This window comes from Platalea leucorodia, assembly GCF_965183815.1.
Source record: "Platalea leucorodia genome assembly, chromosome: 2".
NCBI lineage: Eukaryota > Metazoa > Chordata > Aves > Pelecaniformes > Threskiornithidae > Platalea > Platalea leucorodia.
In genome coordinates this window covers 66275978-66296949 of record NC_138824.1, presented here as the reverse complement: position 1 = coordinate 66296949, position 20972 = coordinate 66275978, and the positions used below count along the sequence as shown (strand labels likewise).

Here is a 20972-nt window from a genome sequence, read left to right as displayed (position 1 = left end):
ACACACAGGTTTATAAAGTAATCACCATCCTTTGAGAAAGCTCATAGTAGAAGTTACTTTTAAAAAATACTCTTAATTTTTGGATAGAAAGCACTCAATGCAGTAGTTCCTTGGTATCTCCAGACAAAACAGTTCTGAAAAACAAAGACTGTTTCCATTTAGAAAGAACAGCAAGAAAGTCAACACTTGTACTTAACACATGTTTAGCACATGGTGTTACAGAGGCTGAAAAGTCCCTAGCTGCATTTTGTGCATAGCTGGTATTTGCAGGCTACTGCCGATCTTCAAGAGATAATGAAGTGGTTTGCCGTCAGTCAGCAGCAAAGCTTTCCCCTTAAAAGTCTACCTGAAGAGCCCTACTTACGATTTGCCAGAAGTTCAGCAAACCAAGCGAGCCACTAGAGGATGCTGTGGTGCTGTTATTATCCAGGTGTGTGACAGCAATGAATTCTTAAAAAAGACCGGTAACTTTACAAAACGGGAAACTTTCTCTCCTCAGTGAAGGGGGGGGGGGGTGGGGGGAGAAGATAACCGCTCACTGGGGACAGGCTGGGAAGTGAGCAGAAGAGAAATTTTGCTAAGGCAGGCATAAAGAGCGGTGGTCTGGCATGGCATGGCAGCGATGAGGACCTTGTGGCACAAAGAAAACATAAGTGAGGAGACAGTGGAACTGATGGATAGAATTAAGAGCTTGTGGCAGTTCTATCCTCCATTCTCCTAATTTGCCCCCTGCAAGTAATGAAATAGCATTGTTTTAAGGAGACTGCAACAACTCACCAGTACACAACCATTGCCTGTTCTCCATCTTGCCCACAGCAGGGATTCAAAGGTCCACTTGAACAAATGACAGTTCTACTGCCCTATTCCCAGGCACCAGAGCTTTTTATAAAGCCTACCTCTTCATCATACTTTACTACATAATTCAGAAGGGCAACAGACTGTATCAGACACTTTCAAAGAAAGACGGTGTACTCATCAACGTGAAATCAGTATCACATACGAAGATGTTATTAGAGTTACAAAGACGTTACTAGAGCTACACTCTATGGCAATATGACATTCCAGAACACTGGAACGCAACGTGCTAGATGAAGATCAATTTTTGAGTAAGTGTTACATTGTACTCCCATTCTACCTCAATTTCACAACAAGAGTGTTAAACCACACAGGAAGTGCAGTCTCATTGTCATAATTTCTTTAAATGCAGTTCTTCAGTTTCTATTCAACAGCAGAAAGAGAAGGCTTGTACTCAAACGATTCCTGCAAATTCTCTTTTACGTGAGAATCAAAAAGATATCAATGAGACTGGAAAGACATTTAATATATTGAGTTTGTGATCAGTGGACCACCAAGAAAATGGCTGTTTCAATCTGTAATGTCTTTCATTTTAGAAGCACATGAATTTAATAATTCTGAATTATTAAATCCATTCATCACTTTAATATGCAAAAGCAAACTTGCATTGAGTTCACGTCAGTTACAGTGATAATCCAAAACCAAATATTTAAGCTGTGATATTCAGCAAATTCAAGTATTAAATGCAAAATATTTCAGTAATTAGCAAATTAGGCAATTCAGTAATCAATTACTTATTGGTCCCTTCCTATTTTTATTTTTTTTAAACTAGAACAGTCTCCAATATAGCTATTTCTATTAATTCATTTTATCTTTAGGTATTCAACCAACCACTGTACCATAGTATCAAATAATCTCATAACCTTCAAGTTTTCTTCTATGTAATTAAAATATACAGTGAAAGATATTACCCAAAACAACACGCAACTCCAAAAAACACAATCTAACCTAGCATTACAAAGGGTCACATTAGCGCCACATGCCCTGGGCCATGCTTTTGTGTGACTGAAATTACACAAGTCACTGACAAGCTGGAGAACATTTGGGAAAAACACTGCATTTACTCAAGAAGAGAATACAATATAGGAAAAATCAAAGAACAGCAATCACTGAACAACAAGAAACCCCTCAGGAACCACGACACTGATGAAGAGTACAGCAGTTACAGTTCCACCACCTTTCCACACCAGTGTCTGACTGGTTCAGCTCTAGCAGTTAAAATGGCTGGTAAACATTCGACTCGTTCATAAGAGTATGCCTAGGAAAGGCTCCAAGAAAACTACCTGGAACGAATACTACCAAATCCCACAGCAAATAGCATCCCCAGCTCTTATTATTCATAATGAAAACTGATTTCTAGTGAAAATTTTGTTACTCCAGCCTCAGTGTTCTCTTCACACTTCTGGATACTATTTAATTCTAAGGTTATCAAAATATATTCACTAGCTTTGAGTCTCCTCAGTCACAAGATACAAGCTTTTGGCAAGAAAAAAATGAAAAGCAAAACTTCCATTCCATACGAAATTCTGGTGTCTTTGTTCTAAAATGGAAATGCTAGGCAAAAAATCCCTCAGTGTATATTTTGAAGAAATTCCCGTTATTTTTCAAGCTAGGTTATTTTGGAGGAGAGACCAGGATTACTCCTCCATAACCTATCTAACATAGTCCAGTGCCCAAAAGGAAGAAAGAAGATAGAGGAAAATGTAACCATAGCTCCCTTAGGTACATCACAGTCACAGATTCACAACAGGGGGAACAAACCCCACACAACAAAAAAACCCACACCAGCAAGAAGTATCTGATTTCCCCCAATGGAAAAGTAACCTTCTGCCAAGGAGGGTTTAGAGTTTAGACATCAAGGAAATTCTATTTTCTGATGGGAAAATACATGTAGTTTTCAGGCCATATCAAGCTGCTTGTAACAAGGTATTCTGATTTTTATTTTTTTCACCTGAAAATGTAACTTTTTTTTTGTATTCCACATTTTCTTATCTTCTCATGATTCTAAATTTCAAGATGCATTACTTCCTTTGATGATACGCCAGGGCTGCTTGAAATAATATCATGCTCTTCGATTCTAAAAGCTTATTAAGTGTGTGCAACTTCACAATTTAGCATTGCTTTCCTCTTCAAAGAGACATGTTGGCTATGTATACTTCTCTATGGCTACGTAAAGAAACGCCTAGTACCCTTAACGGGCAACAGATACACCCTTTATCCTTTTCACATTACAACAAAATCAACAATTATTTTAAAAAAGAGCTTTTGACACTCAACATAGCATCTAAACTGTAATAACTTAAGATCTCCTTTCCACAGATCAAAGGAAGAAGGTTACAGACCATTGGACAAATTAGTAAACCTGGTAATTGTAACTGTGGAAGCTATGCTGGAGTGAAGACCTCAACCATCACGTAGGCTTTGTTGCATCACATCATTCAAAACTCCTAAGGAAAAATAATCAACTGACAGGCTAAACATATCAAAAAAATTCAACTGAAGTTAGCTTTGGCCTGCTATGAGATCATCAGCAGTCCTAAGGACTGGGAAGTCTATTTTTATTTTGTTTACAAGTAAAAGCTGAAAAGCACTACAAGTGCCCTCAAGCTTGAAAGTCAGTAAATTAGGAAGTATCTTTTTGTTGGGACTAGAGTTAATCAAAAACAAAATTTGCTAAAAATGCAGAGAATTTCACTCATTAAAAAAATCCCTTAGTGCAGACTATCATAGAATAATTTAGTACCTTACAAGCTAATATTTGTGGCCTCTGAAGTTATGCACTAGAAAATCAACACCCTTACAACAAAAGTTATCATTTGTTCCACTGCCTTCCAGACTTGCAACTCAATTTCTTAATAAAAATCGGCATAAAATTATTCACTAAGCCTTTAAACTAAACCAAAAAGATTCAAACTGAATTTGGACTGAAGGAGAAGGAACCTATAAAAGCATGACCAAGAAGTTTGACTAAAACGAGACTGAACAAGTACATGTGCTGTGCCTATCAGGTTGGGTGGGAGTGTTGATCTGCTGGAGGGTAGGAAGACCCTACAGAGGGACCTGGACAGACTGGATCAATAGGCCAAGGCCAACTGTATGAGGTTCAACAAGGCGAAGTGCCAGATCCTGCACTTGGGTCACAACAACCCCATGCAACGCTACAGGCTGGTGGAGGAGTGGCTGCAGAGCTGCCCAAAGGAAAAGGACCTGGGGGTGTTGGTTGACAGCTGCCTGAACATGAGCCAGCAGTGTGCTCAGGTGGCCAAGAGGGCCGATGGCATCCTGGCTTGTATCAGGAATAGTGTGGCCAGCAGGACCAGGGGAGTGATTGTCCACCTGTACTTGGCACTGGTGAGGCCGCACCTCGAGTACAGTGTTCAGTTTTGGGCCCCTCACTACAAGAAGGCCATTGAGGTGCTGGAGCGTGTCCAGAGAAGGGCAACGAAGTTGGTGAAGGGTCTAGGGCACAAGTCTCATGAGGAGCAGCTCAGGGAGCTGGGGTTGTTTAGCCTGGAGAAGAGGAGGCTGAGGGGAGACCTTATTGCTCTCTACAACTGCCTGAAAGGAGGCTGTAGCGAGGTGGGGGTCAGTCTCTTCTCCCAAGTAATAAGCACTAGGACGAGAAGAAATGGGCTCAAGTTGCACCAGGGCAGGTTTAGGTTGGATATTAGGAAAAACTTCTTCACCAAAAGGGTGGTCAGGCACTGGAACAGGCTGCCCAGGGAAGTGGTTGAGTCCCCATCCCTGGAGGTATTTAAAAGACAGGTAGATGTGGTTCTTAGGGACATGGTTTACTGGTGGACTTGGCAGCGCTAGGTTAACAGTTGGATTCGATCTTGAAGGTCTTTTCCAGCCTAGACGATTCTATTCTATTCTAGGTTTAAGTGGAGAGGAAGGTCCCCCCCCACTACTCCGAGATAAGTAAATATGGGGAACAGAAGCGTGCTTTTGTGCCACAGAAATACCTCTATCTTGCTTCTAGGTAGCGAGCCCATTTTAAGTATACTCCCTGAAAAAGAGCTGAGAGAAGAGCAAAAAGGGTAGAGATAAATGGAAACAGAGGTATTTGCCAAAAGGTATTTCTCAGAAATTTTCAGTTGCTAACAGCAGATTAAGCCCAGTAGACTGAGGCACAGGACTGGGTTTGACAACAGAAAAAGAGATGTGGGTGCTAAATATACAACAATGGTTAAAGAATGGGAGTCAGAATGGGACAGACAGAAAAACAGGCAATTTGGGGACTGGGTGGGAAAGACACAGAAAGTGAGCTAGAAAATCAGATGGAAGATGGCAGATTAGATTTGAGGTAGAGAAACTGAGAGTCACTGAAAAAGTACAGGCAACAGAACTAATGAGAACCTAAAAGAGAGCTTTAATAGAACAAGGAGATCAGATCCTGTGAGGAGAAGAGAAGAACATGGGAATAGGGAAGACGAATACCATCTATTCTAAACTAGGACTGAAAGGGTAAATAAACTGGGACTCAGACTGAGAAAGTCAAAATAAATCAGTAAAGAAGTACTAAAGACAGAACCAGAAAATGGAGAAACTGGAAAGGAAAAGTATTCCTGTTAGAGTACATTTCCTCACAGAGCTTCTCAAAAGCATCAGGAGGATGCCTCTGCTGTCTACAGGCATTTGCAAAGCCTACTAGCAAACAACCACACATCTTGTGCAAAGTGCACCTAACTTGATCCATACAGAATGACAATCCCTAGTCATTTTACTGCTTAAGAGTAGGCAATGAATGTAAAGGCCCTATGCCATGCAATTTTACTATGTGCCACTTCACTGACAACGTAGGGGGTTTTTGTTTCCCTTATTTTAATATCAGGAAGCAACAAACACACAACAGAAAATTAGCACAGCCACAAAGTGGAGAAAAGCTTATAATCAGAAATAACGCTGCTTAAACAACCTTAATTCTTCTTTCACCCCTATCCGTATGCAAACATCATTTGTAACAAGCTGATAATACACTATTTTTCCCATTGGATTCTCATCTCATTCAGGGACCAGAGCAAACATACTCTGGGAATGAATCATCATGTGACTGCAGGAGACTATTTTTATGGGACATCCAATTCATTTTTCGCACAAATTAAAAGGCAATTAAGATATGAAGTAGAGGATTGCAGGAAACAAAAGTTCATAAATTTAAAACATTTGAATTTCATTTTGCAAATGAAGGCAGTGAGAATTATTCCTTACTATATAAAGTAATACAAAAGAACTTTTAAAGCCAGGCTATAGGAGTCTGATCCTACAAAATTCTCAGATGTGTTATTTTACTGTGTCTCAGTAGCCACCTTCTGAAACAGAGATCATACCATATCCTCAGTTCATGGCAGCATCTTCAAGATTAATGTGTTTGTCAACCACTCAGCAATGAGCTATACCACAGAAATGAACTTTCCAAAGAGTAAATTGATTTATTAGCACCTTAACTAGCAAGACATAGTCAAAGCACTAGATGTTAAAAATCTGGATCACACAGAATTGCAAAGATAAAAACTAAATACAGGTTAGTAACTCAGTTAAGCATTGTTGATCTTTGGTCTGAATATAGGCTCCACCAATACTGCACATACATTGGACACTGAGTATACACAGAATGACACCTGAGGTCTCCTTATTGCTGAATATGGCAAGACCATTAGCTTTCTTGGCTATTTTTTCTAAACAGAGCAACACATCTAGAATTCAGCAAAAATTAAATCATAGAATCATAGATGAAGAATTAATTGTGAAGATAAGTCAAATAGTAGTCCAGCCTAAGCAGCCACACAGATCAAAAATACCACAGGAGTTAAAATCATTATACTGGGTCGTTTCTTACAGTAATTCAAAATTGCCCACGTCATACAATCCTTGCAAAATTTAAAGCTGTCACCCCCAAAACTAACTGCAAAATTGTAAGAATGAAGCAAAATTGAATACAAGATTCCTAGGATGAATAGGACCAAAGCACTGGTTTGCCACTTCTACCACATAAACTAATCGGAAAATAAAATCATCTCGTGTCCTCCTGGACTAAATACTGATATGCAGAGAGGTACCAGCAGCAGCCACTTCCACAACTAGCTCCTGGTGCCATTCTAGACTTGACCTACATAGACTTTTGTTCTTCCAGCCAAATCAAATCTTTAGAGCAGTTTGTTCAACAGCATCTGAACTACAGCAGAAATCAGGTAATGTTAAACAGGACTCATTCCAAAACCATTTGCCTCACCAACTGCCTTATCAGTGTATCATAAGGCTACAGCAGCCCACAACATAATTTTCAAGCAAGTCTGTAACCATTAATGCAATACTGGGACACTTAGCGAATGTCATGTAACATAACACAAGACAAGTAGCCAGCAGCATTTTTGGGGATATGGACTGCTGTCAGCCTTTAAAATCAAGTTGTCCACTATCTGTCCGAGAACCACTTCAACATAGAGAATGTTTAGCAAAAATTGGCCCGTTTTTCCTCCCACTTCTAATTAGCCACAATAGATCTCCATTAAGTGATATCCAGGCAAACAAATACAAACATTAAAATAAGTGATACCTAGTGTAACTTAATTTTTAAAAGCTGCATTTTTGTTTAGTGTGTTGTCAGCACACTGTATTTACTCAGTAATACTACAAATATATATATATATAAAAAATGTATCTATATAAAGCCACTACCATTAACTGACACATACAATTAATAAAGACGTTAAACACTGGAAGGCTACAGGAAAATGCTTTACTTACACAAATAAATTGGCGAGGTGACAGGCAACTTCTGAGTTGCTATTTTTTGCTTTATAAATACAAACCAAGATAGGAAAAAAAACCCCAAAACTCTTGTTGTGTATTTGCCATGTAAAAAGGAGAGCTTAAATATCATTTTCCTTCTGCCTTCTTCTAAAAAGCATGTTTAAAAAATGTTAACAACACTTGAAACCCCAGACTGAGATGCCTTTTTAGAAGACCTAATTTCATATTATTTGATCTTCAGTTTGCAAACTTCTCAACACGTTAGAACTCACTAAAGGCAAACAGAAATAGATCAAGCTACTGAGAAGTCGCTGAACTAAAATGGTATCAAAAAAGGTGCATGAACCACTTGAGATCCACTAAAGACTTCTCTAGTCTGCCTCACTGAAATTCCCAGTACATAACCAAAAATAAACAAAAAAGGAGAAACACATGCTGATATTTCAAAAAAAGTCTGAAAAATGTTTTTAAGACTTTTCAATATTTTCTAAACATTGAAAGTGCATCATGTAAAAAAGATCCAACATGTACCTTTTTCCTACTTCCATTAGGCTCTTTTTTTTTAATCTATCCCAAATATAGCCTTTTCAGACCACAAAGGCTTGCTCAAGATCGATGTAGAAGCACCACATGAAAGCTATTAAAAAGTACAACTTTTGTGGTGTTCCGGCAAAATTACTATACAGAAGCACAGATCTACTTCTTTCCCCAAATCTAGCAGACCTACTGACCTATCCAGTAAAGTTGCTGTAAGAAATTAGTTTGCTGTGGGGTTTTGTTTAAATATTCTTTGAGCAAAATATTTCTTAAGTAATATTGTGAAATAAATTCATTGGATTAAACTACATACCTGAATGTATTCTGAATACTCAATTAAAATAAACCATCAACCTTAATCCCTACATCTCTAGATCTCTTAAACAGTAACGTTAGATCAGGTGTTGAACTTTGTGCAAACAGAACTTCTTACATGGTGTCCTCAGATTTACACATGTGCACAAGGCTTCCTTTGCAAAGTTAGATACATGGGCCATAGCTACTACCCAATGAGATTAATAAAAGCACCATGAAATACTAAAGAGAGACAGCAAGTTTTATGCCAACTAGAGATCAAGAGAAAAATCCCTCATAAAGTAATTCAAGCAAAAGATGACAGTAGAATAAAACATCATTTAAAAAAAAAAAAATCTAACTTTAGAACCAGTGGTTCCAAAGCCAATGCCATCATCAGCAACCTATGAAACACTAAAATGCATGACCTTTCCACACCAACAGCTCTCAAGAAAGATATTTTAGTCTGTGAGAAATTCTGAAGGCTAACAGTGGTGTGTCGATTTAAAAAGTTTGTTAAACACCATATTATTTTTCAACGGCCTATTCCTCATGAACAATTATTATTTTTTTTCAATGACTGGAAACAGTCCACGCAATAATAGTGAACAACTGCAACAATCACAAGCAACTTATAGAGTATTTCATTTGTCTTTCATGTATTTCGATACATGTAATTTTCGAGATCAGAAGGAATCCTACTCAGTCTAGCCCCCTTCTCCTCAGTACTCACTGTAACATCATGCATTGGGACGATCCCCTCTAATAGACCCAGTTCCCGCAAGCGACTCCTGCTTCTTCTCTTCTATGTAACAGTGGGTCTTACAAGAAAAGAGCCACAAACTTCTCTTTCTTTACGGCTGCCTGAGAAGCCTCAGCAGTTCATTTGCAACAGAAGCAACCAAGAGGAAAACCAGGGTCATACCACAAGTTGGATCTTTAGCGACACTACAGAAACTGTTTGTTTAGTGGTGGAATGCATGTTAACCATTGATACTAAAAAGTATTTATCGACTTAACTTACAGATAATTCTAATATATAACTGAATATAAAAGTGGCCAGCAAGTAGTCCTCAGTCTTATACTGGGAGTTGGAAGACAAAAAATTAAGTCACCTAATTTACCTTCTTGCTACAGTAATTCCTGCTGCTTCTTTCGATGCTGCACCCTGCTTAGTTTTAAGCATGCCAAGGACGGACAGGTCACCATTTCACTTAGGGAACTGTGCTCCCCACCAAACTATTAATCCCATGAATCCAGTGAGCAGCACAAGTCAGCTGAGGACCTCGGTGCGTACATTTGGCTCCTTCAGCTGCTGCCTGGAAGGTGCCACATTCGTAAGCAGTGGAAGAGTTTACAGTAGACTCAGCAAAGTCTTAGAGAATGACACTAATTAATCAGAAAGAGGAACACTGGCTAAGCTGGAGTTTCTGGAGGTTCTCTGCATGTGATGACTATTTCTGTCCGAGACCAAGAACCTTCCCATAGGGTGCAAACATGCATATCAAACTGCACCCAGCTCTACTGACCTCAGCTTGTCATTCAGCTTCTGACAAGCAACAGAATGATCCCACTCCCAAGGTACACAAGGCCTTGAGATACTGCAATTGGCCTTCCCTCATCCATGTTTTTTTTCATTGTTTCTTTAAATTACATGAAAAGTAAAGTCCTTCTAGTAACTAAGATCTTCTGAATTGAACGTTCCATGGCCAATCTGCCTGATTCTGTTAGAATTGCTTCTCAGCTCCACACAATGCTCACTTACACAAAACCAAAAATGGCTACGCTCATTAGTATTAACCAGATCACACTGGAAAATGAGTTTGCTCCTTTCTTCCCCTTTATATTTATTACATTCCAGATCCCATACCCTCTATATAAGTTTTCAAAAAAATAAATTGATATACCCACAGATACTTCAACCTTCACAAGCCAGTATTTCTCTTTTTCCATTATTATTTCTCAACTTATCCAGCTATAATATTACTTGTGATTATGCTCTTAAAATCCACCTGCAGACTCTTAACTAAGGTGCTACATACGAATGTATCCTTCCCCCCCATAGCTTCCTGACCACTGCCGAGGAAATGAACGTATTTTGTACAAAAATCAATGCTTTGTTGCTTATTTTCTCTTTATTGTACACTCTGAAAAGCATTAGATGGATACATTTTAAAGTAATCTTTAACAGAATTAAGGCTCAGGTCAAATAGCTTATAAGCATTATCTTGCCAGCTTACCTGATCAGTACTTTTGCAATTATTTAATCCTTAAAAAAAAAAAAAAAAAAATCCTTAAAAACATTTAACTGGGTTTGCCGGTATTCTCCATCATGCTCCCCATTTGTTCAATTATCCAGTAAAGTCTCAGTCTGCAAACTTTTACAAGTATTTGACTCTTCAAACAGGTCTTTTCAAATTATAGTTTTGATAAAGAGGTATCAGAAGAAGAGCTGGAAGGGAGCAACGAAAGGAAAAGTGCTCTCCTGCGGCAGGTGGGAGGAGGGGTTAAGCAGGAGCATGTTATCTTGTGGCGCCCTGGCTCCACACCTTCCTCTTCTGCAGGGCTGCCGGCTTCACCCTCGCCAGAGCAAGCGCTGGCCCCAGCAGCACACAGCAAGAGTGGGACGCGCACCGAGCCTGCGTTCCCGGGCTGCAGCACACTGCAGCAGGCTTGGCCATGTAAATGCCACCCGAAGCCCAGACGTGGCATCGTAGCAGCACAGCCCTTACCACAGTTTAGCCATCTCAGCTCTGCTGAGAAAAAGGGAAGGAAGGGGTGGGGGCATTCACCAACTATGCCGTCTTCTTCACCACTACATCTCACAGTCAGTTAGTGCACTTGATAGGTGACATGCCAGAACCACGGGCCATTCATCACAGCAATATTTCCATTCAGAATGTTTACATTTACAGCGGTGCAGGTCTTCATAGATTCAGTGCCCAGAAATTTAGTGATACCGTCTCTATCATGATTAACTCCATTATTTCGCTAGGAAAAGAACTTGGATTTTGGACAAAAAATACGGGAATCATGAAAAAAGTGTTATATCAATTAGCATCTCTATTTTCTAGCATTAAATCAAACGTAATAGGGCCCATAGTCAGACCTGGAAATTTAAAATTTCCCAGCATTCACTACACGTTTTAGACATCATGTAATGGTGGCTATGTAATAGTCTGCAAAAAGGTAAGCAGTTCATCTTTCTTCCCTGAGGCACGATTAAGTATGTGTAGAGGTTTTTAAGAACAGGTTAGACAGTCCTTCAATTAAGATTTCATACCTTTTCCAGCTCCCCTGTTCCGGTGCTCGGGTACACTTAAAATTTTACCTAAAACCTGACACAGATTTTCATTTTTCCAAATTCAGTTTATTAATTCTTATAATAAGGATACTGAAAACAGTTTCTGTTCAAATCTGTAGCATCATCTTCCACTTCTGAAGTTTACTATCATGTACATTATTCCTCCCTTAACTACTCTGTTCTAGAATAAGCCACATCTTCCAAAAATGAGGTTCGTTCTTAAATGTTTTATTCTCATTCTGCTCCCCTAGACCTTCTAGGATATTCATCTGTATTTCCAGGTGCGAGCACTTCTTCACTTAGCTGATCTCTCTCCCAAAAGCTAATATTAAATAAATGTACTTTAGTATCTCAACTACTTTGAGCTATTTAATCTCCTAGTCTAACATCCCTCTTTATTTTCTTCCCGCTTATATAGCCTTTCATTCCCTGAACTCTGCTATCTGTAACGTACTTGGCCACCCTTATCTCTTCCAGGCAAGCTTTGAGTGACTACGTATTTCTGGTTGCTTCTCTGCACGTTAAGATGTTTTTCTGTTGCTTCTGAACTACTAAAATTCGCTACAAGATTAATTTGTTAAACCAATCACTATTTCATGGAAATTCTTGCTATTTGAAAGCTACAACAGTCCACGTTAGATTGTAACCTGCTGTTTAAGAATTTGAATTATATCGCTTTTCCTTAGTTTGTATGCTGTTGTTTTGGGTTGTTTTTTTTTTTGAAGGGGAGATATATTCTAATTGGATTCAAACAGAGTAGTATCTTGTCTTATTTTCAGTAAGGGAATGTGAAAGCCCAGTTGTATCAGGTATTAACAATGAATTACATCTTAAATGCAGAATCTGTTTAATTTTTTTTTTTTAAAGTACTGGAATAGGTAAAGAGCAAGCATGGTTCAAGAGGTGGGCCACAGAATCAAAGCCACTAACCTTAATGTCAATGGTAATGGAAGTCTATGACGAAAGTCCACAAAGCCTGTTTTTAGGAACACTAACTAGCACCTTTTGGTAGACAGAGACAAAACAATGAGCACATACAGAGACGGAACCACCTTCACTCCCTTCAATACACCATGCCTCCTTGAACACAAGAAAGGCAATGCCTGTTGACAGCAGTAGTCAATGCAGCAGTCAACAACCCCGTCATCTGAACAGTATTCACTGTTTTTTTTAAAATCCAATTCAAAACCAAGTTGTTTTAGCGTTCAATGTGAATACATGTAATACCAATGGCCCAAGTGTTTTTATGAGCATAGTGAATTCTTAGGATTAATTACTCTGAAAAAATGGCTGCAGATCTGAAGCTGTTTTATGCTGTTATATCTACAGGAAAACACAGCCTAGGCTAGATGTACAACGTAGATAAAGTAAGTTTCATATATTCATTAATGCCAGCTATTATAAAGCATGACCTGGTTTGCTTTTGTTAACAAAACCAAAAATATTCTATGAGCTATGCTTCCACATATGATGTGCTACAAATATACTTACATCTTTTGCCATGTTACCAAAGACTAGAAATCAGTCCTCTGAAAATCTTGACGGCTGCAGGACACAGAGACAACGATGCTATTCTCTAGAAAGCAAGTAAAGACAACATCAGCTACAAAAATGAAAGGAGGGAAAGTTTGCACAATTGAAATTGTTGACTACCACCGAATACAATTCAGGTTTTAAAAAAACGTTTTTAAAGAGGAGAAAGTTTTCTGTCATGACCAATTCGCCCCCTAAGGCCCCCGCACCCACCCCACGCCCGCGTGTGGGGAACTCTCCTTTCCCGACAGGGGGGTGAGCTCCCCCCTGGCAGGAGCGCCCTTCCCCCAGCCCGTCCCCGATCCCAGCAGGGCAGCGGGCAGCCCACGCCGGGCCGGTCCCTGTCCAGCTGCGCCCCTTGCAACACCGCAGAGCAGGGCGCGGGCAGGAGCGGCGGGGGAAGAGATCGCTCCCTTGGCCGCCTCCTCCTCCCCACCCCCGTTTCCAGCAGCAGGCACAAGTAGGCCTCAGGGGCCAGCTCCCCCCGGGGCCTCGCAACCCCCCCCTCCTCCCCCTCCTCCCCGCAGGCGGACGGGCCGCGGCTGCACCAAGAGGCAGAGCCTGGCAGCCGCCACCGCGCCTCGGGCACCCAGCGCCCGCCGCCCGCCCGCCTCCCCCCTCCGCGCCCCCCGACCAGGGCCTCACCGCCCGGGCAAAGCCCGGAGCCCCGCGCCGCCTCCCCTGGGCGGCGAGGGGCCGCGTTAATCGCCTCGCAGGCGGCGGGGGCACGAGGAAGGGGGGACGCGCCCGCGCGCCGGGCGGCGGCACCGCCGGCGGCGGGGGGAGGGGGCGGCGAGTCCACCCCGTCGTCCCCAGCCTCCTCGCCCCGCCGGCGGCAGCGCCCCGCGGCGGCGGCGCCCCCCCCCCCCCCCCCCCCCCCCCCCCTTTCCCGTCGCATCGCATCGCATCCCACCCCCCCGCCGCAGGCCGGCCCGGGCCGCCCGCACCTGAGCGGCCGAAGGCAGAGAGCGCCGGCTCCATCCCCCGCCGCCGCCCCCAGACAGGGACCCGGAGCGCGGAGCGGGAGCAGCAGCAGCAGCAGCAGCACCCGCCGCCGCCGCGCTGCTGCGGAGGCGCCCAACTGCACATGTGCGGCGGCGCGCGCGGGCCTGGCGAGCCCGGCGGGAGGGGGCAGGGGGAGGAGGGAGCCGGCGCGGGGGGGAGGCGGCGGGAGACCAACGGCCCCAACGGCAGCTCGGGCGGGGAGCGGGCGGGGGGGGGCCGGCAGGGACCGCCCGCCTCTCCGCGCTCCGGGGCGGGGGTGCGGGGGGGAGACAGGCGGGCGGGCGGCGGGGGGGGTCTCTCCGGCGGGCTGTCACTTCCCAGCACGCCTCTGTCCCCGCCGGTCGCCAGCCTGGCGGGCTCCCGGCCCGCCACCGCCACCCCCGCCGCCCGCCCGGCCCGGCCCGGCCCGCCCGCGGCCCCGCACACCTGCCCGCCGGCGCTGCCCCGGCCCGCGCCCCAGCGGCCGAGGGGCTGCCCGCGGGGGGGGGGGGTGGGGGTGGGGGTATGAGGGGGCGGCGAGGGGGCGGGCGGGCGCGAGCGCAGCAGCCCCTCCCCGGGCCCCGCGCGCGCGACCCCGCCGTTCTTTCCTCTCTCCCCCCCCCCCCCCACCATTGGCAGGGAAAAAAAAAATTGAAACTTACACTTTTGTGCGTCCCACCGGCGTGACGCTGCGCGCTGACGTCACGGGGGTGTAGCGTGCCTTGCACGGGCACACGCGGAGCGGCCAAGCCAACCGCCCGCCGCTCCATGGGCGGAGGGAGCATGCGCGGGATTTTCGCGCCTTCCGACTCCCCGCCCTGCGGCGCTGGCGGCGAGCGCGCGGGAAGCATCGGCGCGAGATTGCTCTTCGGCCCCGGCCGCCGCCGCCGCCGCCGAGCACGTGGCCGCCGGCGCGCGCGCGCGTGTGGGCGCGAGCCGCCTCCCGCGCCGCGCCGTGAAGGGGCGGGAAGGCGCCGGGCGCCTCCGCGCCCTTATCGCTGCGGGGCACGGCCCGCGCCTGGGCCCCGCCGCCGCCGGGAGGGCCGCGCCGGGCCGGGCCGGGCCGCCGCGCTCAGCCTCCGCCAGCCGGCCCGCCTGGCGGCCGAGGAGCGAGCCCGGGCCGCCCTTGCCGCTGAGCGGGTTTCTGGGGGCGCGGGAGCCGGCGGGGCAGGGCGGTGCGGTTGGTTGCCACAACATCCTGCCGCTGCTTCCCCATCGCGCTCTCTCCGGCCGTTACTTGAGCAAGTTCGCTTGCAGCCATCGTTGCTAAAATTAGAACTTTACGGTAATCCAAGTGAAAGTTTTCCGCTGGGCGACTGCTGCTCTCAACCTTGAATTAGGCCAGACCTACACTGAAAAATTCAGCCCTCCCGGTTTCTGACCCCTCCAGACTGTGACACCCCTGCCTGCCCCATAGGCTAGCTGTGTGCACCGACAGCCGTGGAAGCGGTGCGTGTAGCTACAGTTGTGTGATGTAATTACACAAGAATGATGTAATTTTTGGCAAAAAACTGCCAGCATGCGTAGCGGGGGCTATAAAGGCATAGCTAGAATGGGGGAAACTGCAACAAATTTAAAAAGCTCAAAAGCTGTGGTGGTTATAGGCAGGGATATAAGACTGATGGGGGGTGGGGGGGGAAGCTGCACGCAGTTGTGCACGCGATACGAAGCCTGCGTGGTACAAGGCTGTCGATAACGCGATCAAGAGGAGAGCAGGAAGTAAAAGGTTCGTTCTTTCTCTGCAACCCTGCTGCTTCCTGATCCTGCCTGGGACAGACGACGAGCTGGGAACAGGAGGCAGGACCAGCAGAGCCACTACACAGAAACAGCGGAACAATCTAGCACAGATGCCGGAGAAAATGTATTTCATTAGTTGACTAAATTCACATTTAGTTACTTTTATACCTTACTCAATTTTTTAAGACATTCAGGAGTTGTGTTTTCTAATAATGGGGAAACACTAGCTACCTTAATTTTCTTGATAAATAGCAATCTTTGAAGTTTTTCATTCACAGTAACCTCCCGCTTGCTGCTTTGGGGTTCCATGGCTGCTCATGCAGTAGCCTGCTCTGATAATGACCAGTTATTACCTCATTTCTTCATTCTTCTTGACTAAGCTTGATGGCAGTGGACATCAAAGAAAGAAGATGATAATGAAAATATAACTGTTTATAACTTTTCAGAAAGAGGCAAGTACTTTCACACACAAAAAACATGAAACACCCCGAGCCAGCTGCAGAAAAAAATGCTTCCTAGAAGACATCATCTCCTCCAGTTGATGGTGCTGCTCTCCAGCCTCCAGGTCATATATACGCTATGCCTGTGGATTTCAACTGTCTATGTATCTCAAGTCCCTGCCCCCCCCCCCCGCCACCTCCCTTTCTACATTAATTCCTGTAGGAAAAAAAAACGTTCCACTATCACAACTACCACGAGCTCCTGCAGTCTCCAGGAATGCACCCTCACCAGGGTACGTCTGGCCCAGGCTGAAGAAGGGACTACAAAAAAAGCAAACGCGCTTTTAAAAAGTTACAATTAAATGACTAAGATACAAAGCATTTCCTCTGCTGTTTTAAGTTTTACCTAAGAGGCTAGTGCCATTTTGAAAAAGTCTCAGGTTGAAGAGAAACCTACCTTCTCTAGTACAAAGCAAAATTGACAGAAACCTATGAACAGCAGAAAACAATTCATTAGCAACTGTGATTTGTAGGGACTACGGTAACTATACTAGCTCTCAGAACGGAGGAGCGGTGGCAATCAAAGGACAGAATATGAACCCCACGTCGCTACCTGCTTTTGCAAACCACACGGCTTCTCTGCAAACATCGGAACTGATGCTTTCTTGACCTTAGTCAATAAAGAAACAGTGACTGAAGATCACCTTTTTTAGTTACTCTAATTCCTCTATTTACCCTTGTCACGTAATCTTGCTGTGCTGCTCGTGCTTCCCGGCAAGCCTCTCTCTGCCCCAAGCTTCTTGCGAGACAAGTGAACAAGCGTGAACAAGAGGGGGTGTCCTGGTTTGCTAGCCTTTATTTTGACACATTACTAACTGCCCAAGCATACCCACTCCCAAGTGGTGGTTTTTTTTTTTTTTCTTTAGCAGAGGGTTGTTCACAACTAATTTGAAGTATTTGTACCAGTGAAAAAACCTTCAGCATTTCTCTAATCTCTGAGCACGCCTTTCTCAGGCATTCTGGAGCTTTAGGACTTCGTTTGTGTTTGTAGTGGTGAAAGGCTATTCCAGTTCACCACTGCTTTCTGTGGCCTGCCTCCCCCTTTTAAGTGTGCTTGAAAAGGAGAACGGATCACAACCTTAAAGAGTGTCCGTGTGGCAGAACGGCGTGACAGACACGAGGAAACTGTGTTTCAAGAGGTCATCTAGTCCGTGGACAGAAACCTACAACAGGTACCAGAGGACATGCACGTGGACATATTCTGACCTACCTACAAGCTTCAGAACTGGAAGCCATGCCATCTTCAGAGAGGGACCTGTGCAAACTCCTGGCTTAAATAAAGACCGAATACCAGCTGACAAGCTTGTCAGCATCTGGCCTCAGTTGGGAGACAGCATCTCCCAATTCTCAAATTTCTGCTCCACTTCAGGCAATAAAAAATATAGCTTGGCACCGTAACCTTGAAAACATTGCCATGCCCTGATCTAGATCTTGTCCCCCAAGGCAGGATCAGTTGTCCCTAAGCCACTCTGGTCACAGGACGGTCCGGTTTGTTCTTTGTCTCCAGCAATCAGGAGGTGTTCCTAGTCTCCACTGTCCTTACTGTCGATAAGTTTTTCCCCCACGGCAGCGGTAATTACTCAGCAGAGGCAGTGGGAGAACCAAAGCAGCACACCTCCTGGGCTACTAAGGGAAGCTGGTAGGGGCCCGCCTTTCCCTTCTGCCTTTTGTTTCCTTCAGGGTGGGGTGGGCCACACACCTCCCAGCCCTCAGGACATCTTGGTGCTCTTCCTTCTGCTTCACTAGTTTTGTCGGCTCCCCCCAGGTCATCTGAATAGCGGATGTCTGGTACTTGCTGCTCCTTATAAGCCATTGCTGTTTCCCACAAGGATGTTAGCGCTGCTAGCGTGGCTTGCCTCCTGTCACTCGGGGGTCCAGTTTCCTCCACCTTTGGCACTGCCCGCCTGCTGGGGCACGGCCAGGATTGCTCGCAGAGCAGAACTACGGATTCCTTCCCGAGACAAACCCCAGCAGTGCTTTTGTGATTAGATTGTTCCTGGGTTCCCTCCAACAGACCACGCTAGCTTTCTCACACCCTCCATCAAGCATCATCATCCAGCAGTATTCTGTCACGCTAGGCACCCCCACACGCCTCTCTGCCCGCAAAGCGGAGGATGTCCAACTGTAGAACAAGGAAAATACAAGGTATTGCGAGGCTGCTTTCTCCTCGTCTTCGAGGACTATAGGAAATATGAATTCTTAGAGCTTTTAAAAAGCTATGTAGCCCCCTGGACTAGGCCACCATGACAGCATTCCTTGAGCCGTCCTAGACCCACGTCAGTCACAATTGCAAGAGCCTACCTCCCAGCGCCCACTAGACATCCTCCTACTGAGGAACTGACGCAGCCTGCTCTATACGGGATGAGCCATAAGTAGGGTGGTTGTGGGTCCATATATACCCATCTGACCTTGGGGACAGGGAAATGACTCACAAAGTATAAGCACAGCCCACGCTACCAGCTTTTAAACTGTTGTGCTTCCTTCACCCTCATAGGGAACAATGACCAAAGGTAGCAATTAAGGGGTAACATGCAAGAACTCAAATTTTCAGAGAGAAAGCCACACAAAACAAGCAACCAGTTACACCCACCTCTGAAACAACCCAACCAAAAAAAAGCACAACCCCCCCTCAACCCCAAAACAGGTATATGCTGAGTTGCTACTCAAGCACAGAGCAGACCCTTCCTTTCCACTCCCTTAAGCTCAGCTTCACCACAGAAATATCCTCTCGCCACTTAGGAAGTTTCTGCCCTGTATCAGCTTTTCTGTATTCAAATGATGCTGATCATTAGATAAATGAATGAGAAAGAACCACTGTCCGACAACCTGAAACAAAAATTTCCAGAAAAGGCCACCTGTTCTTCAGCAAGCCTTCAACAAATCAGTAGATTTTCCTTTCAGGGCTTCTGGATCTCTGCTTTAATTGTATCTACTTGACACAGAAAGAGAATATTCCAGGGTACAAGCGTAAGGTTCCTGAAAAGCTGCAGTTATATCTAAGTGGGCCAGTTGTGAAATATTCTCCCCATTTTCCATACAGGCATGACTGACCATTCAGGAATAAGGTCTGTTGTTTCTGCCCTACGATTGTGTCATGAGACTACCCCATTTTGACATGGAATTATGCATAGAGCCATTATTTGCATTTCGGGAAACATCTACAGTATCTCAATATGTCTCATAGAAATCTGGAGGTAATCTCAAACACCTGATTGTAAACAAACTTATTGTATGTCCAATAAGATTAGTAATTCGAACTTACATCTAATATTCAATCAGGCAATCCAAGTCTATGTCAACAAAGAGGCACAGAACATTGACACTCAGATGAGGCTCCTATTTCTCTTTCCCTAGTTCTCCTAAAGCCTAGCCAAGTCATGACTGAATCAAAAATTAGTTAGGAAAGAAGTGACAGAGATGAGGCAAGCAGTAAGGTATCTAGATACTTGCTTTCCTTTCTGGACATGGTACCAAAAGGACTCTTCACCCAACTCCTTTAAAAGGTAATTGGGAAAATATTTTCTTTCTTCTAAGAGACACAAACCATCAGTATTTCCTGCTCTCCTAACTGGAATTTTCCAGAGAAGTACGACTAGCCACAACAATTTATTTAGACAAAGACTTTACTCATCACAGCTGTAATATTTTGTATAATAGTTTCAAGGGCTAACTAAGAGACATAATGGAAACCATACAGAGGTCTCTACCACAGTCTGTCATAGATACTTTTTTTTTTTCCCCCCTGAAACACAGGTGGTAAATTACATGTGAAACTACATCTTTCAAAACCAAAATGAGGCATTCAGGAGAGAAGCTTGTATTTTAAGCAGAAACTATGAGCTAGGTCAGTGGATAGAGTAAGATTTCTCTCCCTAGTACAGTTAAGAAACAAATTATTTTAGTGAGGCACCTGAAAAAGTGTAAAAGGTCTGAGCTAGTAGATTATTAAATGGTACCATAAAACTAAAATTACTTCTGTAGGACAAATAAAACATAGAATTGCTTATATATTTTGAATACAAAATATTTAAATACACCAACAAATCAGCTTCATGTTTCTTTTCTGTTACAGATTCATTTTATAAAAAAAAAAAAAAAAAAGAAAAAACAAAACCAACATTTTATTTATAAGGCAGCTTTTTCCTCTGCATTTGTCACTGTTCCTCGATAACTTTTGAAACCACTCAAGGAGAGCCGGAATTGCCATACATTCCTGCAACCTTTCTGAAGCATCAGTGCCTGGAGAGAAAGCCCCGAACCCAGTGAGCAAGAACTCAAATATGATGAAGCCTACCCTGTCCTAACAGTATGTACACACTCCAGACTAGTCCAAGCTGCATTTTGACAAGCCCCGCAGATGCTGGAGAAAACACAGGAGAAAACTGAGGCTACTATGGTAGAGGAAAGAGGTATGAAGCACATAAATCCATCCAAAGCTTTTTTTTGCTACTTGGATGACAGCTTTCATTTTAATT

The 20972-nt window shown here is 44.3% G+C and overlaps 1 protein-coding gene across 6 annotated transcripts in view; it reads right to left on the bottom strand.

The window, feature by feature from the left end:
• Window positions 1-15095, bottom strand: part of TFDP1 (transcription factor Dp-1) — a 54151-nt gene extending 39056 nt beyond the window's left edge. For 2 of the 6 annotated variants that reach the window (XM_082303744.1, XM_082303749.1), the window contains exons 1-2: window positions 14224-14380; window positions 13235-13319 (exon numbers count right to left, since the gene is read on the bottom strand). In XM_082303744.1, the coding sequence (XP_082159870.1) occupies window positions 13235-13246 (12 nt within the window). In that variant the 5' untranslated portion in view covers window positions 13247-13319; window positions 14224-14380. Of the gene's footprint in view, window positions 1-13234; window positions 13320-13489; window positions 13682-13921; window positions 13943-14223; window positions 14382-14922 lie in introns of those variants that run through there. The other 4 variants (XM_082303745.1, XM_082303748.1, XM_082303747.1 and 1 more) reach the window with 4 other exon arrangements.
• Window positions 15096-20972: the final 5877 nt, after the last annotated feature.